The sequence below is a fragment of the Sprattus sprattus genome (assembly GCF_963457725.1).
Source record: "Sprattus sprattus genome assembly, chromosome: 3".
Classification (NCBI taxonomy): domain Eukaryota; kingdom Metazoa; phylum Chordata; class Actinopteri; order Clupeiformes; family Clupeidae; genus Sprattus; species Sprattus sprattus.
In genome coordinates this window covers 53,378,728-53,396,741 of record NC_137922.1, presented here as the reverse complement: position 1 = coordinate 53,396,741, position 18,014 = coordinate 53,378,728, and the positions used below count along the sequence as shown (strand labels likewise).

Below are 18,014 nucleotides of genomic sequence, written 5' to 3'. Positions count from 1 at the left end.
GGCTCTAGGACTCTCTCTCTCTCTCTCTCTCTCTCTCTCTCTCTCTCTCTCTCTCTCTCTCTCTTCTCTCTCTCTCTCTCTCTCTCTCTCTCTTTACCAGCTGTTGTATCATCCTGTGGTATACGATAGTTGAACATATATGACATGGTATTTACTTGTGAATGTGGAATGCATACTGTGTAAGTATACAAAGGTAAACAGTGCCTACACATCATTGCAAGCTTACTCCAGAACTGTTCAAGAAAGTCTTCAAGAAGATTAATATCTGTTTACAATCAACCAGAAATCTGTGGTGTTTTTTTTCCTTCTCTTTGACGTACAGCCTAACAATTTACGCTATCCTACCCTCCCATGGCTCCAAACACACCAGCACAGTAGGGTCGCTGTCTTCATCTCAAAGAACTTAATTTACATTCCCACTGCTCCTCGTAAAAAGGTCGCCCATGAGAGAGGAAAAAACTCCAACCTGAAGCCCAAACTCCTCCTGTTCCTCCTCCTGTTCCTCCTCCTGTGCTCCTCCTCAGCGCTGGACCAATGGTGCATTTTCTATGAAGGCCCCGCTAACAGCCTTGGACTTCCTCAGTCCTCAGATATCAGCATTGAGCCGGCACACAGGAATAAATTGTTTGGGTCAGCTGTCCAGCCTCATCACCCCTGACTTCCTGACTGTTTACAACAGATTTCAAAGAGGGGCTGTGAAGCACTCTCCATCTCTCCGTCTCTTTCGCGCGTGTTTTCTCTCTCTCTCTCTCTCTTGCAAACACACTCTCTCTCTCCCTTTCCTGCTCTCTCTCTCTGTCTCTCTCTCTCTTAAATTCTCTCTTCCTCTCTCCCTCTATTAATCCCTCTTTTATTTCCATCCCATCTATCTCTTTCTAAATGGTTTTAAAAGTCAAAAGTCTCTCTTCAGCCTGTACATGGCGGAGAGCGGCCTGATGTCATTCAGCTCCATAAAGGCGCGCTTCTGGCCGGCTGGGCCGCCTGTGCCGCCAAACTCTTCCTCAGATTTACAGTTGAACCTCCACTATTAAACGCTGATGATTACCAGATGGGTTTTTCCCTCCTCCTCCTCCTCCTCCCCCTCTTTCTCTCCCCTCTCCTCCTCTCTCCTTTTCCCTCACCCACCGCCCCCACCGCCTCCATCCTCCTCTCTCTCTGTGTCTCAAAATGAAAATCTTTTTTCCCCCTCCTTTTTTTCAGATGAAAAAAACTGCAGCATGAGATCAGTGGAAAAAGCCTGCAGTGCGCTGGCCAAAAGTCTCTCCAGTAATAGAACTTTCAAAACAGAATTGAATCTTAGCTTTAGGGAGGGAAGCACCTCACGCCCATATCCCCTGCTTTTCTGACAGACATCTGTTTGCATCAAAATACCCCCCCCCCCCCCCCCCCCCCCCACCCCTTCAACTGTAACTGTAAACACAGCATAACCAGTAGCACCCCAATCCCTAAAAAGCACCTTTGTCTTTATTGGTCATTGCCAAGGCACACATCGGCAATTATTAGAGCTGAAGCAAAAAGTCAACACTGACTGTTTCTGCCTCTCAGGGAAAATATTTTTCATACACCAGAGGGTTTTTCCCTTCATCTCCCCCAGACAAACACGCACACACACACACACACACCAATCACAGAGCTTTTTAGAATGGGCTCTGTGTGTTCAACCATAACTTTTTTTGCTCTCACACTCACACTTGCCTCAGTCATTCACCATCACTAATTAAGCCCACTCATTCTCTCACTCTGACAATCAATCAATCATGGAGGGTTATGTCTTGGTTGAGGAGTTGGTCTTCTGCTAGCCACAGGCACACCACTTGACCGCTAACACAGGGTGTCTGCGTGTCACCCCATCATTAAAAAGGAGGGGATTGGGGCTATCTACATCCCAGTGTTCTAACTGCGGTAATGGCAGTTGTCCTAATGGGACCCGGGTGTCCGCGTAAATCTTCCCTGACACGAACGACAGCTGAAATGAACCGACAAGAAATACACTTGTTGATTTATAGTCGAGAACATTTCACTGGATCAAAACATAATTTCATTTCCCTTGAGGAGTGTAGGACACATGAATGCTAAGCCACTCTATGGGGCTTGTTGATGCGTTGTTTTTAGGAGACTGTAGCTTTGAACAGTACGCTCAAAAAGGTAGTTGTCTGAGGGAGTGCTACTGCACAGGCAAAGGCCAGCAGTTTGCTGTGGGATGTCAGTACTGCTTCGCGCTGCCCTCATGTACTGTATGCATAGCATTGAAAGTATGCAACACAAAACCTCCACCGTTACATAACTCCACACCATTCAAAATGATTTACTTGCAGAGAAAAAATGAGTGGAGGCCAGATACGCACACATAGATGGCGCTGTTCCTCTTCACAGAGACTCAGGCTGAGGCTCAGGCCGGGGGTGGAGGGGAGGACGGTGCAGGCCTGGGTTTTTTCTCTTGGCCTCTCGTCTATTTTTTGGGAAAGAGCGAGGTCAGCCTGTGGGTCTGGATGTTGAGGAGATGCAGATGTGTGGAGAGGGCTGTTCCCCCGCCTCCTACCAACCCCCCCCCCCCCCCCCATGAAAGATTCACCAACATGTGAACAGAGTTGACGGTTTCCACCAAACGTGTTTTTTTCACAATCTCCCCACCCAATCCCCTGCACACACACACACACACACACACACACACACACACAAGGCGCTCTGCAGTGGAACCCGCGCCAACTAATTTACCTCCAATACAAACTAGGTCACCCTCAATCTGAAAAAAAAAATCATACACCTTGACAGTTTTATTAGCATGCATTGTCCATCACACTCTGATACTGGAATGTCAGCCCTCATACACCTCCTGGCAACACTGGCTTCACAGCTCCCCCTGTGCTTTTCCAGTTTACAGATGAACTGAATACTTTTTACATGGAGTTATCCTCATTCTGCATTAAGGCTCATGCAACCAAGTCACTGATTGATAACACTCTAGCAAGCTGACAGTGATCTAAGTATGGTGATACATGGAGGGGTGACAAAACAAATTCTACAACCAGTGACTACTCTCAGTACATGTAAGTGATGTACACAAAATTTGGCTAAGGTCAAATAAGCATTTCCAACTGAACAAAACACATGTTAGAGTATGAATACGTGTTTGACTGTGTGTCTTTAGGATAAGAATTCGAAGGAAGAGCACTTTGGCGAACTCAACTCCTCCTCCGCCCTCCTTCACATTAAGGCGTTCACATCTGGGGCTGCGCTTCCAGCCGACGCTTCCTCCCTCTCCTCTGTCCCGTTACGCTGGTCCAGCGGGGCATTTTTGGATTACAATCCTGTTAACGACCATTTTGTAGGACCATGGCTCGAAGGGGACTTATTCTAACGGCTTTCTGGCTGTGCTCGTTATGGGAAGTGATGCAAACTCAAAGGCAAAGAAATCCGTTTCAAGGTAATAACTGTGCTTGCATCACTTACGATATTAAATGTTACTGGTATTTACTTGTGGATTCAATTACTTGTGCATTTACGTTCAGAAAGGCAAAGCCAAATGATAGTCTTTTATCCCGACTGAAGTTGAAAGAAAAGTTTGCTGAGCTGCGTGCATCACTGAAGTAACAATTCCTATTTAAGTTGTTATATGAATTATGTGCTTGCTACAATGGCTTACGCTCTAAATTGCTTCAAAGAAAAAGATGGCTTCTGTTTGGCCAGGGTTACCTGGATTGCTTTTACTAGTGTAGGCTGCTGTTGTAAACTGAGCGAGCACTCATACGTCAATTAAATTCGTTATGTTATATGCTGATTTGATTTAATGATACAGGAGATATTTATATAAGGTGTGTTTATTTTCAGAAATGTAATTAAAGACAGGAATTATTTCACAGCATGTAAGATGCTGTTGCGGAAGGCAGTGACTGCTTTTGTGCTTGGTAGCCTGTGTGAATGGAGTTCAAGTCCTGACATCTTGTTTTACGTTTAAGAGGCCTGTCTAACTTGGCCATGCAGCCTGAGTGTTGAGCTACGGAAGATTAACTAAATAATGATAAAGTAACAAGCAGAAAGCATAGGATGACCAGATGTAAACAGATGTGGAACGAACAGTACGTTTGAGTGGGACAATATGGGACATTTGTTCAATGCTGAGAGGGTGATATGATGTCTAACTGAATAAGAAACATTTGTATTCTGCCTGTTGGCTCGTAAATACTTTGTTCTGTAGTTGATTCCACACAGCACACCAGTTAGTCCATAAAAGATAAAGGCTTCAGCTTTTGCTATATGAAAGATATATTTCAGTGCTGTTTGTCATCCCAAAGGAGCAATAATCTTGCAATGTAACATGTCTTTATTGACAGACATCAAACATGCATCGGCCAAGTCAAATTATAATTAGAATCAAATCCAGCTACAATATGTAACATGTATATATCAAGAGGCTATATACAGTATATATACATAACAGTTTTAATGCAAATATTTTTTTATCAAACCAAAATCTCTATTGGATGAAAAGCATGGTCAGAAGGGGGAAAAAAATCTAAATAAAGAAAAAAAAGTCTCTTTTTTTCACCCATTCTTTACTAAACATGATTTTTTTTCTTTATGGCTATGATGTCACCTGGTAGCTTCTATCTTATCTGCACAGTTTGTGTAAGATTGGTCACTGTGACGTAGCAGAGGGGTTCCCCTAGCCCTACATCTGCACTGTTTGATTGACGGCTGTCAGAGCCTCTTGATGACCGCCCTCACTACTCTCTTCTCAGCCAATGGATGAAAGCCATTTGCATGGGCCAGGTTGCTGCTTTTTTGACGTTGCAGTAGGGCTATTTAATAGCATAGAAACTCAGAGCAGCTCAAGTGCAGGGCTGGTAAAAGAGCACATCCATGTGTTCTTATTTCTGACAATTAAAAAACAAAAAAGGGGTCAAAATGCTAACAGTACAACGCAAAGCAGGACACCTGGTCACCCCAAAATGGTATAATTTGCTGCCCTGTCGATTACATTTACCAATACTGATACCACAATACTTTACATGGCATCGTATCATTATTTGTTAATGTATCTCACACTATCTATGAGTCTCTTGTTTGCTTTATTTACAAAATATTGATTGCTGAGTTCTTGTCAGACAGTGTAATGATGAAAAGTCCAAATCTTTGTAACATGGGTCCCAGTTTCCCTGGCCAAAAATACTTACCCAGTTGCTAAAGAACACATACCACACTGGAAGAAGGTGCACACCAGAGGCTAGCTGATTGATAACACAGATGTGGCATTGCATTCTTTATAAACAGTCTTCTTCAGGTTGACCCCATGGAAGAGCCTCTAAAGGTTATGGTTGGAACCCAGTAGGCCCCTTTAAGAACTCCTCTGACTTGCCTAACCAGCTGTGCAGTAGTTTCCAGGCTCTTTGTCATCGATAGTTCTTCATGTAAAAAGGGTTCTATGTGGAATCAGAAGCTTCTAAAGAGCCAAGAATACTGTACATGTTTGGACCCAGATTGCAGTCTTTTACCAGCAGTGTTCAGAAGCAGGGAAACTCTATAGGTGTGGATTGAATGAATGGCATGTGGGTGCAGTATTGGCAGAGTCTCACATACAGCCTCACAGTTGAGAATCAGGAAGCCTTATAGCACAAGATAATCATGCCAATCAACTTTCTATGGACACATAGGTGACATTAGTGTTCATCTGTTTTGATTCTCTCTCTCTCTCTCTATTTCTCTCTATCTATTTGTCTCTCTATCTATCTGTCTCTGCTCCACTCAGACTGCCCAGTGGATCTGTTCTTCGTCTTGGATACCTCTGAGAGTGTGGCACTCCGATCCAAACCGCCAGAGTACTACATCAGCCAGATCCAGGATTGGACCAACAAATTTATTGATGAGCTCAAGGAAATGTAGATATAATTAAATACTGCCTCTATTCTACACTCAGAATTTGTACATTCAGTGTTGTGATTTCAGCCATTTTAAGACAAGGACACTGAATTCAACAGAGTGAAATAAAGCTGTCATTCCACTCTATACCAGACCACAATGATCAGACCATGTCAATTTATGTGTTCAAAAACATGTTTGTATCCCCCGAAAAAACATGCTGGATAACCAAAGTAAAAAAACATGTTTTAGAGCACTACAAATATATGTGATAAGCCTTTAGAGACTAAGCATGTGTGATTACAGCATTACCAGCTTTACCACAGCATTTCAGGCATTGCCTCAGCAATAATGTATTTGCCAATACTTTTCTTGTGAAGTGTGATAATAACACTCTAAAACTAGTCTTTGCCGTTCAACTTATGATTGAGTCTATGGACATGCCTGTTTTCCCTATGCTGCTAGATACCTGTGGCAATAACACTCAATACGTAGTCTTTTTGGACTCACTTATGATTAAGTCTATGGACACTGCCTGTCATCCCTGTCTTGCTAGACACCAGCCATGCGACCGAAGTTTGACATGGAATGCAGGAGCTCTGCATTACAGCGACGAAGTGCAGCTGGTCAGAGAGCTGAGGGACATGCAAAAGGACGATGAGAGGAGAGGCTTGAAGACAGCCGTCAAGAACATCAAGTACATCGGCAAGGGCACCTACACGGACTGTGCCATCAAAAGGGGCATCGCAGAGATAATGATTGAGTATGTATGACTCCGGATGCTGATTCACCATGTATACCTACATTTGTATATGTACACACACAATATGCATACATACTCATCCGGATGCTGATTCACCATGTATACCTACATTTGTATATGTACACACACACAATATGCATACATACTCATTAGGTTTTAAGTGTGGTCATGCACAATGCTTCATTAACTGAAACTAAAGTTAGAAGGAAATTCAAGTAAAACCTTACACCTTACACCTTAATTCAAGTGAAACATTTTCTGACACAAATGAAAAATATTCATTCAGAACTTCATTCAGAACAGTGTTATCATCTGATTCACTGACATTATAACTGTTACTTTCCAGCCATTACCTGAACTTAGGCAACACTAATCTGTCCTCAGAGAATGCAACCTTGCCATGTTTGACACCACGCTTACATTTGCATTTGCTCATTTTGCATTTGAGTCTAGAGTGACTTGCAGTCGTGTTATCCATGTGCGGGGTGCCTAGCAATCCCTCACCTTGTTAGCATTAGCACAATGTTCTACCAGCTTTAGAGTTACAGGCACACACACGGAACACCGACTAAGTGCATCCTCTGATTTTCCTTCCTTATCCAGCGGTTCCTACTACCACGAGAACAAGTACATCGTAGTGGTGACAGACGGCCACCCCGAGACTGGTTACAAAGAGCCATGCGGAGGCATCCAGGACGCAGCCAATGAGGCCAGACAGCACGGCATCAAAGTCTTTGCTGTGGCCATCTCTCCAGATCAACTGGTGAGTGCAGAATGGATGCCTGACCACCATGTAAGGGATAATGTATAGAACGCCGGTCATTGACGGGAAAATAAGCCCCGACAGGGCGAACAGCACCCCGACGCAAAGCGGAGGTAAAAAGGCCACTTTCCTTGACAGCGGTCATTATTGCATAGCAACGGTCCGCTATGTAAGGGATAACGGCCGACGAGCTGTCCAGTTCTACAAAGATAATGGACGCTGCGGGGCAAAGAACACCACGACGCGGAGCGGAGTGGTGTTGCTCCGCCAAGTCCATTATCTTTGTAGAACTGGACAGCTCGAAGGCCGTTATCCCGCTTATCTCCCGTTTACAACATCCAAAAATGTTTTTATTATTATTATTATTATTATTTAGAATTTCCTTTATCTTTAGGAAACTTAATATGCATAATAACCTGATGAATTCTTAATTTGAAGCCTAGTGCTCCCGTTAGAGAAAGTAGTGCCTGGAACAGGCTGTTTTTCAAAAAAACAAACGTTACGTTGGTTGTCAATGGTAACCATTCAAGAGCATGGATATGGAACGGCGATTTAACTTTTCTACTGGGACTACGTCCAAGGTGTCCATCTATACGAACTTATTGTACACCCCATTAGCCAATCAGAAAACAGTATTTCGTTCCAGAGGGAGATAACGGTTAATAACGGACCGCAGAACGTTGGGAAGCCCCATTCAAGTGAATGGAGAATTCTACAGCATTAAAAAGAGCCGTGTAATAAGTAAAGTCTAGTGACACCTAATGAGAAACATTTGAAGAAATACATCTTACATTAAGTATAGGCTGGTTCTGCAGTTCAGGCAGAAACACGAGTGCAAAGTGAAGTCCTATCTAATGTTTCCTAGCTGCATGAGGAAGGTTATTTCAGTCTTTCAGTAGGTGTACTTCCTGTAACAAGATGTGTGCTGATCAACTTTGAAATTATGGCGAAATACTGTCCATCACTTGCCGGTCTTGAAATGTCCAGCTATATCTGCAAGAGATAAGGAGGCCAAGATGAAAGCGCTCACACTTCTTAGCAATAGATGTCTCTATAGTAATCCCCATTTCTCTCTCTCTCTCTCATTCTCTCTCTCTCTCTCTCTCTCTCTCTGTTTTCATTTCCAAAGGATATGAGGTTGTCTATCATCGCCACAGATAAAAACTACCGTCAGAACTTCACTGCTGCTAACAAGGACCGTGACACCTCCAGTCAACTCTCCACTATTCACACCATCATTGACATCATTGTAAGTGTGCTGGAAAAGGCAGTGATTATCTTGTGTCTGCCATTGTCAGGACATCTCATCACTATTTAGCACAAACATAGTGTCTGTCCACTGTGTAGGTGTGTCTATACTTGCCTTGGAAATTGAAATTCTTATATAGATGATTTGATATGGATTTTTTTTATTTGATTTTATTTCTTATATTGTGTAAGAAGAATGTATGTATCTATCAAATAATAACGTGTCCTCTTTCTCTTTTCCTTTTCAGACAAATGAAACAAAAGATGTGGTATGTGCTCTCTGGTGTGCCTCACCTTTACTGTAATAATATGACTGATGTAACAGTATAAACTCTTACACACTGTCCTCTCTCTCTCTTTGCTTACAGTGCTGTTCCTTCGACTGCCATGTGAGTGAAAAGCATTCCTGCAGTCCTCAGTATTTCCATCTCTTAACCAGGAACAACACAACTAGGCAGAGTCTGACTCACTTTTGCAATAGGGTTGCCACACTAAAACTGTATTACAATACAAGTATATCAGGTAGAGTGTAATAAAAAGTAGAAACAAGTAAGAACCTAGTAAGAACCATTTGGCATACTGTAAGAACCATTTGAGACGAGTAAGAACCATTTGGCATATTGTCCAATACAATCAAAGAACACAAATGACAACTTGCATGGGTGGTAACTCAACCATGTGTTCGAATAGCCCATCCTGTGCGAGATTTGGCAAATATTTTATTCATATTTCATATTTCAATTCATATTTTTTTTAACCAAGAATTCTTTGTTTGCAGGCTAAAGGTGGGCCGAAGGGCCCTGGGGGTGATCCAGGACACAAGGTGAGCAGCATGCAAAAAACATTTCTGTATGAATGAATGTATGTATCTATGTATGTCAATGAATGTATGTATCTGTATATGGATATGGCATTCTGAGAAAGTGCTGGAATCACCGATATGATCTGTCAAAATGATTTAAACACCATCCCTTACAGTATGATTACTACTCAGTTCTACTAATTCCTGCATAACATTGTGCTCAATCTCAATTGTGTCCCTGATCTGTTTCTCTGTCTTTGTCTCTGTCTGTCTTCAGGGAGAAGCTGGTAGGCCAGGCATGCATGGAGAGAAGGGAGACGTCGGTAACCCTGTGAGTATCGAAATAGCTGTCAACGTAACAGCACAGAACACTGCATTATCAAAGGGCAACTTCCTTACTGCAACATACATATGTACAAACTCATACGCTGTATATATGCAAGAAATACATTAGTAGGCTGGCATGTCCTAAGCAGGTTCCCTGTAGCTTGCAGGATACCAATATTGATTTAAAACATCAATTGAGCATTTTTACAGTACAAAAACTCAATTCCATCAACCATTAGCGGCGATCTTTAAACAAGCAAGGAAGAAGGCGCGCTCAACTCCATTTTTGCTGTCTTTGATAAGAAAGAATGGAACCGCACTCTCAAGCATATAGCCTTTCTTAATCATCCATTGGGAGCACATCGAAAGATGGATGCGTTTCAGCACTAACCCATCTCAGATTCATCTTCAGCTTCATTTTCAATAGTGAAGATGGTTAGGTGCCAAAATCCAACCGTGTTTCGACATGCCCCCAATACATGAGTAAGAAAGAGTTTACGTTTGAGAGTGTGGTTCTTTTCTTTATTATCAAAATATTTAAACAAGTCATCCAAAATGAAGACATGAAATATACATGCAACTTGCGTAGTATTCAAAGTCTATATACACATTAATTGATGTATGGGCCAGATACAAATGATATACACATACCACATACAAGACAAAGAGAACCCTATCCCATCAGTATCCACATATTTGAAAGTGGAAACCTGTCTTGTAGTTGTGCAAGATTAAGTTAGAATGACATTTTGGATCAAAGTTGGTGTGGTTAGGGATAGTGTTAGTACAGGTACTTTTAGGATTTTCATTGATGATTACCAATAATAAGGATCAGTGTTAGCACGGGTAGAATTATGGATGACATAAATAGACAAATAAGCTTCATCACTTTAAGACCCTAACCCCATTCAAATGTACCCTGGACTCCAACCTGCACATTGTGCCATGTCTTATGTTGTTATTGTGTCCTAGGAAGGTTAACAGGAGTTATGTACACTTTCATTTGGCAGTAATAACCTGTAAAGCCTCAGGCTGTACACTCTAACCCGAAAACAGCTGCTGCCATGCAGTATGAAGGAATGTCCTGTCTGAAACAGTGTACAGTAGAATGACACATTAGATACGCACACACACTCAGACAGAGGCACACATACACAAACACAGAGAGATAGACAGAGACACAGAGAGAGAGAGAGAGAGAGTGTGTGTGTACACACAAGATACCCATTCACAAACATTGGATTGTGACCAGCTATTCCATTAGATGTCATGCTCATGGAGAGCCAGAGAACCCATTATTTAGAGTTATCTGTTTCTCCCATGCAGATAAACACATTCATTAGGTCAAACTGTCTCCTGACTCAGTCCCAGTGACAGTCAGACAAACTCATTTGGCCATTGACTCACAAGGTCATCAGGCTCGACGTGAAATATGATATTTGTCTTTCTAGCCGCAGAATTCATTTTGAAGTAGCATGTGAATGGAATACCACCAAGTTGCTTAATGTTCTTTTATGCGTTACTAGGGAAACGCTGGGGATCCTGGTCCTGTTGGTTACCAAGGAATGAAGGTTGGTTTACTCGTTTTGGTCTCTACAACAATATGCCATTGTGCCCATCGGACTAATTAATGAATTACCTAATAAAAATGTTTTAATATTTTCCGTATTCTTTCCTTCATAGGGAGACAGAGGAGTGAGAGGCGACAAGGTAAAATTATACAATACAGGTTACAATTGACTTAATTACAGTATATCAATGACTTCCTTTAATAAATTGCTGAAACACATTTACATACTTCATTTGTATCACCCAGGGAGAGAGGGGCCACAAAGGATTCAAGGTAAAGCATCCCTCTTCTTAAAAACATTAGCCTTTAAGATATCAACTCTCAGATTCAACTGGTGTTAAAATGTTTTTCTAAATCTCTCATCCAGGGAGACAAAGGACTACATGGTATTGATGGAACTGATGGACGTAAGGTAAAGGGATCACTTCATTCATACTTATCAACATTCACTCAGACTCAGTACCCCTCTTCCCACATAATTCCTCTATTCTCATGAATGCACTAATAGTAATAATAATGTAATAATGTAGTAATATAATAATAGTAGTAATAATGGTGACTGATAACATCCACCAAAGGCAGCGAAGACTGCAGTTCTGAACTCCAGCTAAGCAAGACCGCATTTCATCAACATTTAACAGTCTGATCATCTACCTGATTCTCAGAATCTGCATTGGGACTCATAAATATATTTCTACATGACTATAAATAATCCTGATAAAAAGGTTCTAGATTAGCCCCCTGACTTTCAAAGAATTCAGCCCTCAGACAGTTAGTTGGGAAGTTTTGTCCGGCATGTTTTACGCCTCACTAGAATAACCCCAGCAGACGTCTCCGCCTTGTGTCGATAAGATTAGTGAGCGCCCCTTGACGAGGTCCACGCTCAGATGCTCTGTTGCCTTTCCCACTGATCCGTTGCTGTCATGGGTTCCAAGTGCTGTCGCCTCCCCCACACTGTATGCTTGCCTGGTTGGCCTATCTGTGTGGTCTGGAGAGTGGGTCCTGCGTTTGATTGTTGTTGCAGTGTATTCCTCCTCCTGATGTGCTGTATATCATGTGCTATGTAGCATGTGCTAATTGTAATGGCATGTCACATGTCACGCTGGCATGTCACACTGGGAGTTCAAGCGGTGTGGCTGCGAAATGCGTATGAAATGTGTGTGTGTGTGTGTGTGTGTGTGTGTGTGTGTGTGTGTGTGTGTGTGTGTGTGTGTGTGAGTGTGTGTGTGTGTGTGTGTGTGTGTGTGTGTGTGTGTGTGTGTGTGTGTGCGTGTGTGCGTGTGTGCGTGTGTGTGTGTGTGTGTGTGTGTGTGTGTGTGTGTGTGTGTGTGTGTGTGTGTGCTTTGACTATCACAGGTCAGGTCTTCACAGTTCACACTCTCCCTTCCAGCTGTTTCTGCTTGTTTGACCCAGATGTACACTTCCCACACTGACTGACCTTACCATGCTGTGTGTGTGTGTGTGTGTCTGTGTGTGTGTGTGTGTGTGAGTGTGTGTGTGTGTGTGTGTGTGTGTGTGTGTGTGTGTGTGTGTAAATGTGTAAAAGTGTGTGTGTGTGTAAATATGTGTGTGTGTGTGTGTGTGTGTGTGTGTGTGTGTGTGTGTAAATGTGTAAAAGTGTGTGTGTGTGTAAATATGTGTGTGTGTGTGTGTGTGTGTTTGTGTGTGTGTGTGTGTCTGTGTGTGTGTGTGTGTGTCTGTGTGTGTGTGTAAATGTGAGCGACCTTTTCCTTCATCTGTACATCTCTGCTGTGCTTGAACGGATGTATATCTGGGTGTCTGTGAGTGTATATATGTGTGTGGTTCAAACTTTCAACATTGCAACCTTGCACGTGCATGCGTGTATATACCCCCCCCCCCCCCCCCCAGTCTCTTGTGTGGGTTCTCCTGTTTATTTATGCAGTGTCCTTTGTTACTCTGCAGGGTGAAGCAGGTTATCCAGGTCTTGCCGGCTGCAAAGGATCCCCGGGGCCAGATGTAAGTGGGCGCCCTTTAGAACCTCAGCTCTCCAGGTGTTTGCTCTTCTCCGTGTGTTTACGTCGGAAAGGAAGGAACAGCTGTTCCAGGACTCGTCTGTCAGCAGCTCTGTCCTCTCAGCATGCGGAGAGTTGAATCTGATCGACCCCACACCTCCCATCCCATTGTCCCGCTTCTGTCATTCTGAAGCCTATACGCCAAGGAGAACTGTCAGCGTCCAAAAAGTGTTCCCTTAAAACTGTGACCTCATTGCATATAGTGACAGGGAAACAAATCATTTAAATAGACTAAAGCAAATGGAAGACGTGCTCATGATGATTCAGATGATCATCATCCATCAGCAACATCATTATCATTACGCTTCATTTGAGATGAAGGAAAGGAAAAGAAGACATTGTGGAAAGATTCCTTTTCTCCTTCCCTGCATGCGCCTCTCATTCAGAAGCTCTTGGTGTGGATGTTGATGATCATCTGTTGGCATCATCTGACTCTTATCTTGGTGCCAGTCTGTGAGCTGTTAGCATTCAAGAGCACTTTAGACAGGCCTTCGAGACTCGACATTTGCTTGGCAGTCCATCTAGCCACTGTGAACTAACTGTGGGTTAACTGTTTAGAAGTGTGATCTAACTCTATTAATAATAATATGAGAGGTAATATGATTGGCCTAATCCCATCACCAGGCTCATCAGGTTTTATCCCCTGAAGTATGATAACCGTAAAAAAAACTAACTAAACGAGATACACATCATACAAACAAATTTAGCTGTAGTGTCTTGCATTCACACATAATGTGTATTTGAGTAGGATGCGATGCACAATTCTGTTTGGTAAGCACTGAGGCTCTTCAAAGGTCAATTTGATTGGCTGTCACCCTGGACCCCCTCTCTCCAATCCAGGCTGATTGGCCGAGGTGTCCACCCTCCCTCTGCGCTCTCAGACAGACTCAGTCTGCTCCAGCTGTTTTCACTCAGCCTCTGCAGGCCCTGCATCTGGAGACCAGAGCGGAGGATGTTTGCCCCGAGAACTGCCAAACATTTACCAAATATGACATTCAGAGACTCACAGAGAGATCTTACTTTTTAATGAACCGCTCGGCTACCCATTTATGACCAAGTTCCATGCTTAAGTAACATTCCCCCTTATTTCAAGACACAATACATCCTCCTTGGGATTACTGCTCATCATTTATGTGGGGGTGAGGATTGCTGCTCCATTTGTCATGTGTGAAAGAAAACGTTTTCTTCTCTCTGTGTACAGGGTTTGCAGGGAGAGCACGGTCCAAAAGGAGATCCTGGACCGTATGGTGTAAAAGGAGGGAAGGTATGAACTTGTAGTCTCCCTTTAAAACGTTTGCATCATTGCATCAGTTCTTCGGTTTGACCGAAGAATTAGCCTTTCATTGCTTGCTTTAACCTACACACGTGATTGTTCTTGTTTATGCTTTTTTTGTTGTTATGTTATGTGTTATGTTATGTGTTATGTCTTGTGCACCAACCACACCAAGTCAATTTCCTGTATGTGTGAATATACTTGGCCATTAAAAAGAATTCTGATCTGTTCTGATGTGAAAGATTTCATTGACTTTCACACTGGATGAAGAAGTAGTGTCTGAAGTGTTTCTTGTCTTTAGGGAGACTCTGGCCCTGATGGTGGCCCTGGGCGGCCCGGGAACTATGGTCCCTCTGGAGCACCGGTAAATATGGACGCCCTCACTGAATAAGCACAGGCTGGTCAACTCATTCATCATTAGTGACATGAATACCTGTGTTGGTAATCAGTCGAAGTGGTTTACAATCCATCAAACATTGGTTTACACATGACTGTAAGATGTTGAGAGTACTCACAGATGGTACCATTTGACAGTGAGTGTTGGTTAGGCCATCCAGGAGATGATTCACAGTTAGTTCTCCCCCACATCCCGTCCTTCTGAGCTTCCATGTTTTGTTTGCCTCATATGCTTTATGTTTATTTCCGCAGGGAGACAGGGGACCAAAAGGCGCAAACGGGGACAAGGGAGAAAGAGGTGACGATGTGAGTACTTCACAGCCTATGTTTACATTCAGGAGACCCCCATGATGGAAGTTTTGTGAATCCTGTGTGTAACAGGCCCACAGGGTCAAGGCCAAGGAGAACTATTTTGGAGGATAGCCTACTTTGGAGAAAGTCATTGTGTGCGGGTTTTCTTTGTAACCAAAGTCTTTCTCTCCTGTTGCAGGAAGTGGATTTGATCAAAATAAATTAATGATTAATTCTTTTTTTAAGGGCGCACCGGGAACAGATGGAGGAAAAGGCGGCAGAGTAAGTTTTACGTTACATTTTCACAGTAAAGAAATGGAACTGTCGTTCCTCAACTCAGCATTTTTTTTATTGCATAATTCACAATCTGCACATACTCTGCAATAATCCGCAGTGCCTTGTTGTAACCATGAGCCTGTTTCCCTACAGGGAGATCCAGGAGAGAAGGGTGAACAAGGATCCAGAGGAAACCGTGGACCCAGGGGAGAGGGTGTAAGTCTCCTACTGATAGTGCTGTTTGCTTAGGGCAGCTCCCTTTACAGTAACTGTCAGGAAGCAAGTGGATGTGAAACATGTTGATGTGCGACAAGACATGTAAGTGTGTGTGTGTGTGTGTGTGTGTGTGTTTGTGTGTGTGTGTGTGTCTGTGTTTGTGTGTGTGTGTGTGTGTGTGTGTGGGTGTGGGTGTGGGTGTGGGTGTGGGTGTGGGTGTGGGTGTGGGTGTGGGTGTGTGTGTGTGTGTGTGTGTGGGTGTGGGTGTGGGTGTGGGTGTGGGTGTGGGTGTGGGTGTGTGTGTGTGTGGGTGTGGGTGTGGGTGTGGGTGTGGGTGTGGGTGTGGGTGTGTGTGTGTGTGTGTGTGGGTGTGTGTGTGGGTGTGGGTGTGGGTGTGGGTGTGGGTGTGGGTGTGTGTGTGTCTGTCTTGGGCAACTGTCACTTGTTAGCCCAGAGTAAGAGGACATGATGCCACTAGTCACTCACAAACACCTGCACCTCCCGCCACTTATAACCATTTATTTCCCTGAATACATCAAAATAGTCTTGTGTCAAACCAGGTTTAATGCTTTGACCCTTTGACCCTTTGACCCTTTGACCCCTGCAGGGTGAGCCTGGGAATCGTGGTCAGCCAGGACGTGAGGGATCAGCTGGGCCAAACGGAGATCCGGTAAGAACTGAACCACCGAGTCAGTTGACCAAGTCAGTTAATTTCGAGAGAAAAGACCTAAGCTTTCCTTCAGTTGCCGCGGAACCTCACATCGACTCTTCCTCCTCAGTCATTGGCATAGAATTTGTGTAGCTCTAAACACGTGCTTAACATTTTTTTTTACTAGAGCCTGTGTTTTGCCTTTATTCCATAGTGTGTTTTTACATTTGGGGGGAGCACATTCACCACTACTGTAATTTTTTTTACTTTTGTCTTGGGAATGACCATACTAAGACTCACTTTCCAGCGTTTCTTACCTCCCCTAACACCTACTTAGCTACTCCTACTGACTAACGAATATAGTATGAAGGTCAGCAGGTTTGACCTCCGTCTAAAGGCATCCCCCCAGCCCCTACGACCCCCAAACCCCCTTACTGACAAGGTCAGAGAAACCCTTTGGCAAGGTCGCCAGGCAGGAAAAGAACAAAGCGCCGCCTTCCAGATAAGAAATAAGACTCATCTCATTGGGCTTTAGTGACAGGACAGAAAAGGACTGGATTTATGAGTCCTCTCAGCAGGGCCAGAAGGACCCCAGATGGGCTGCATTATCCCCAGTAGAGTGGACCCTCTGCAGTAAGACAGGGGATAAAGTTATGATATTGTGAACTGTTTGCTGGTCAGAGGCCTGGATAACATTAGTTTTATGCAGTCCCTTTGCTCAGTGGCAGAGGCTATGCTAGTGGAGCTTACAGCTTATACGCTAATGTCAACCTGGAAGTTCAGTCAAGGACGTGAAGCAGTTTTTAGCAAAAGCCAAATGAAAGTGTCGAGATGCTAAATGTTAATCCTGTTGTGAGCAAACTTGTCAGTCCTTCGCAAAATAAAAGCGATTAAAGTAATCAATGAAACAAGTTTCAGCATTTGCCACCGTCACCTTTGTGGGTAACACTAAGTTGAGCAAATGCGAACTGAAGCACCAAACCTATAGCCAAGGCTGTTGGATAAGGTGGTGCTGGCTATGTCACCCAGCGGAATCCCAAGATTAGTTCAGTGCTAACAAACTTTTCTTCTATGTACGTGTAGAGGCATTGAAGCTAAGAATGGATTTGAATATAAGCAAAGACACAGCCATTACACTGTCCAGCCACTAAAAGCAAGCTGCTAAGCTATGACCTATCATCCTCCACCCTTCACAGCCGTTGCTCTAGAAGCTACGCTGTGTGTCTCAAACAACCGGTCCAGCTTTTGCTGAACTGTGAGGTGATTTAGCACAGTGAGTCAGCTTAGATGGCGTGGGCTGTTCTACCTCATAGGGTAGCTGATGCACCAAGCACCTCTGTCCACAGCTGCATGTGCACTGCATAGTGTTATGTGATCTTTACAAGTAAGGCTTGGCCCGCCTCCAGATGTTTGGTTTCATAGCACTGCTCTTCGTGTGCGTCGCTCTTTGCCATAGTTTACATGTAGAAATCGCTCTTTGGGGTCTAGCCAGACCAGCCTTTGACGAAGAGAGAAAGTCTTTTTTCTTAAATTCTTTCTTTTTTTTTTCTT

The 18,014-nt window shown here is 43.5% G+C and overlaps 1 protein-coding gene across 1 annotated transcript in view; it reads left to right on the top strand.

Moving 5' to 3' along the window:
* Positions 1–3,275: 3,275 nt before the first annotated feature.
* Positions 3,276–18,014, top strand: part of col6a1 (collagen, type VI, alpha 1) — a 29,993-nt gene continuing 15,254 nt past the window's right edge. The window contains exons 1-20 of the mRNA XM_080835992.1: positions 3,276–3,424; positions 5,747–5,876; positions 6,413–6,619; positions 7,223–7,382; positions 8,512–8,631; positions 8,879–8,899; positions 8,999–9,019; positions 9,409–9,453; positions 9,710–9,763; positions 11,286–11,330; positions 11,443–11,469; positions 11,576–11,602; positions 11,697–11,741; positions 13,253–13,306; positions 14,564–14,626; positions 14,937–14,999; positions 15,284–15,337; positions 15,569–15,604; positions 15,752–15,814; positions 16,422–16,484. Of these exons, the coding sequence (XP_080692118.1) occupies positions 3,334–3,424; positions 5,747–5,876; positions 6,413–6,619; positions 7,223–7,382; positions 8,512–8,631; positions 8,879–8,899; positions 8,999–9,019; positions 9,409–9,453; positions 9,710–9,763; positions 11,286–11,330; positions 11,443–11,469; positions 11,576–11,602; positions 11,697–11,741; positions 13,253–13,306; positions 14,564–14,626; positions 14,937–14,999; positions 15,284–15,337; positions 15,569–15,604; positions 15,752–15,814; positions 16,422–16,484 (1,389 nt within the window). The 5' untranslated portion in view covers positions 3,276–3,333. The remainder of the gene's footprint in view (positions 3,425–5,746; positions 5,877–6,412; positions 6,620–7,222; positions 7,383–8,511; positions 8,632–8,878; positions 8,900–8,998; positions 9,020–9,408; positions 9,454–9,709; positions 9,764–11,285; positions 11,331–11,442; positions 11,470–11,575; positions 11,603–11,696; positions 11,742–13,252; positions 13,307–14,563; positions 14,627–14,936; positions 15,000–15,283; positions 15,338–15,568; positions 15,605–15,751; positions 15,815–16,421; positions 16,485–18,014) is intronic.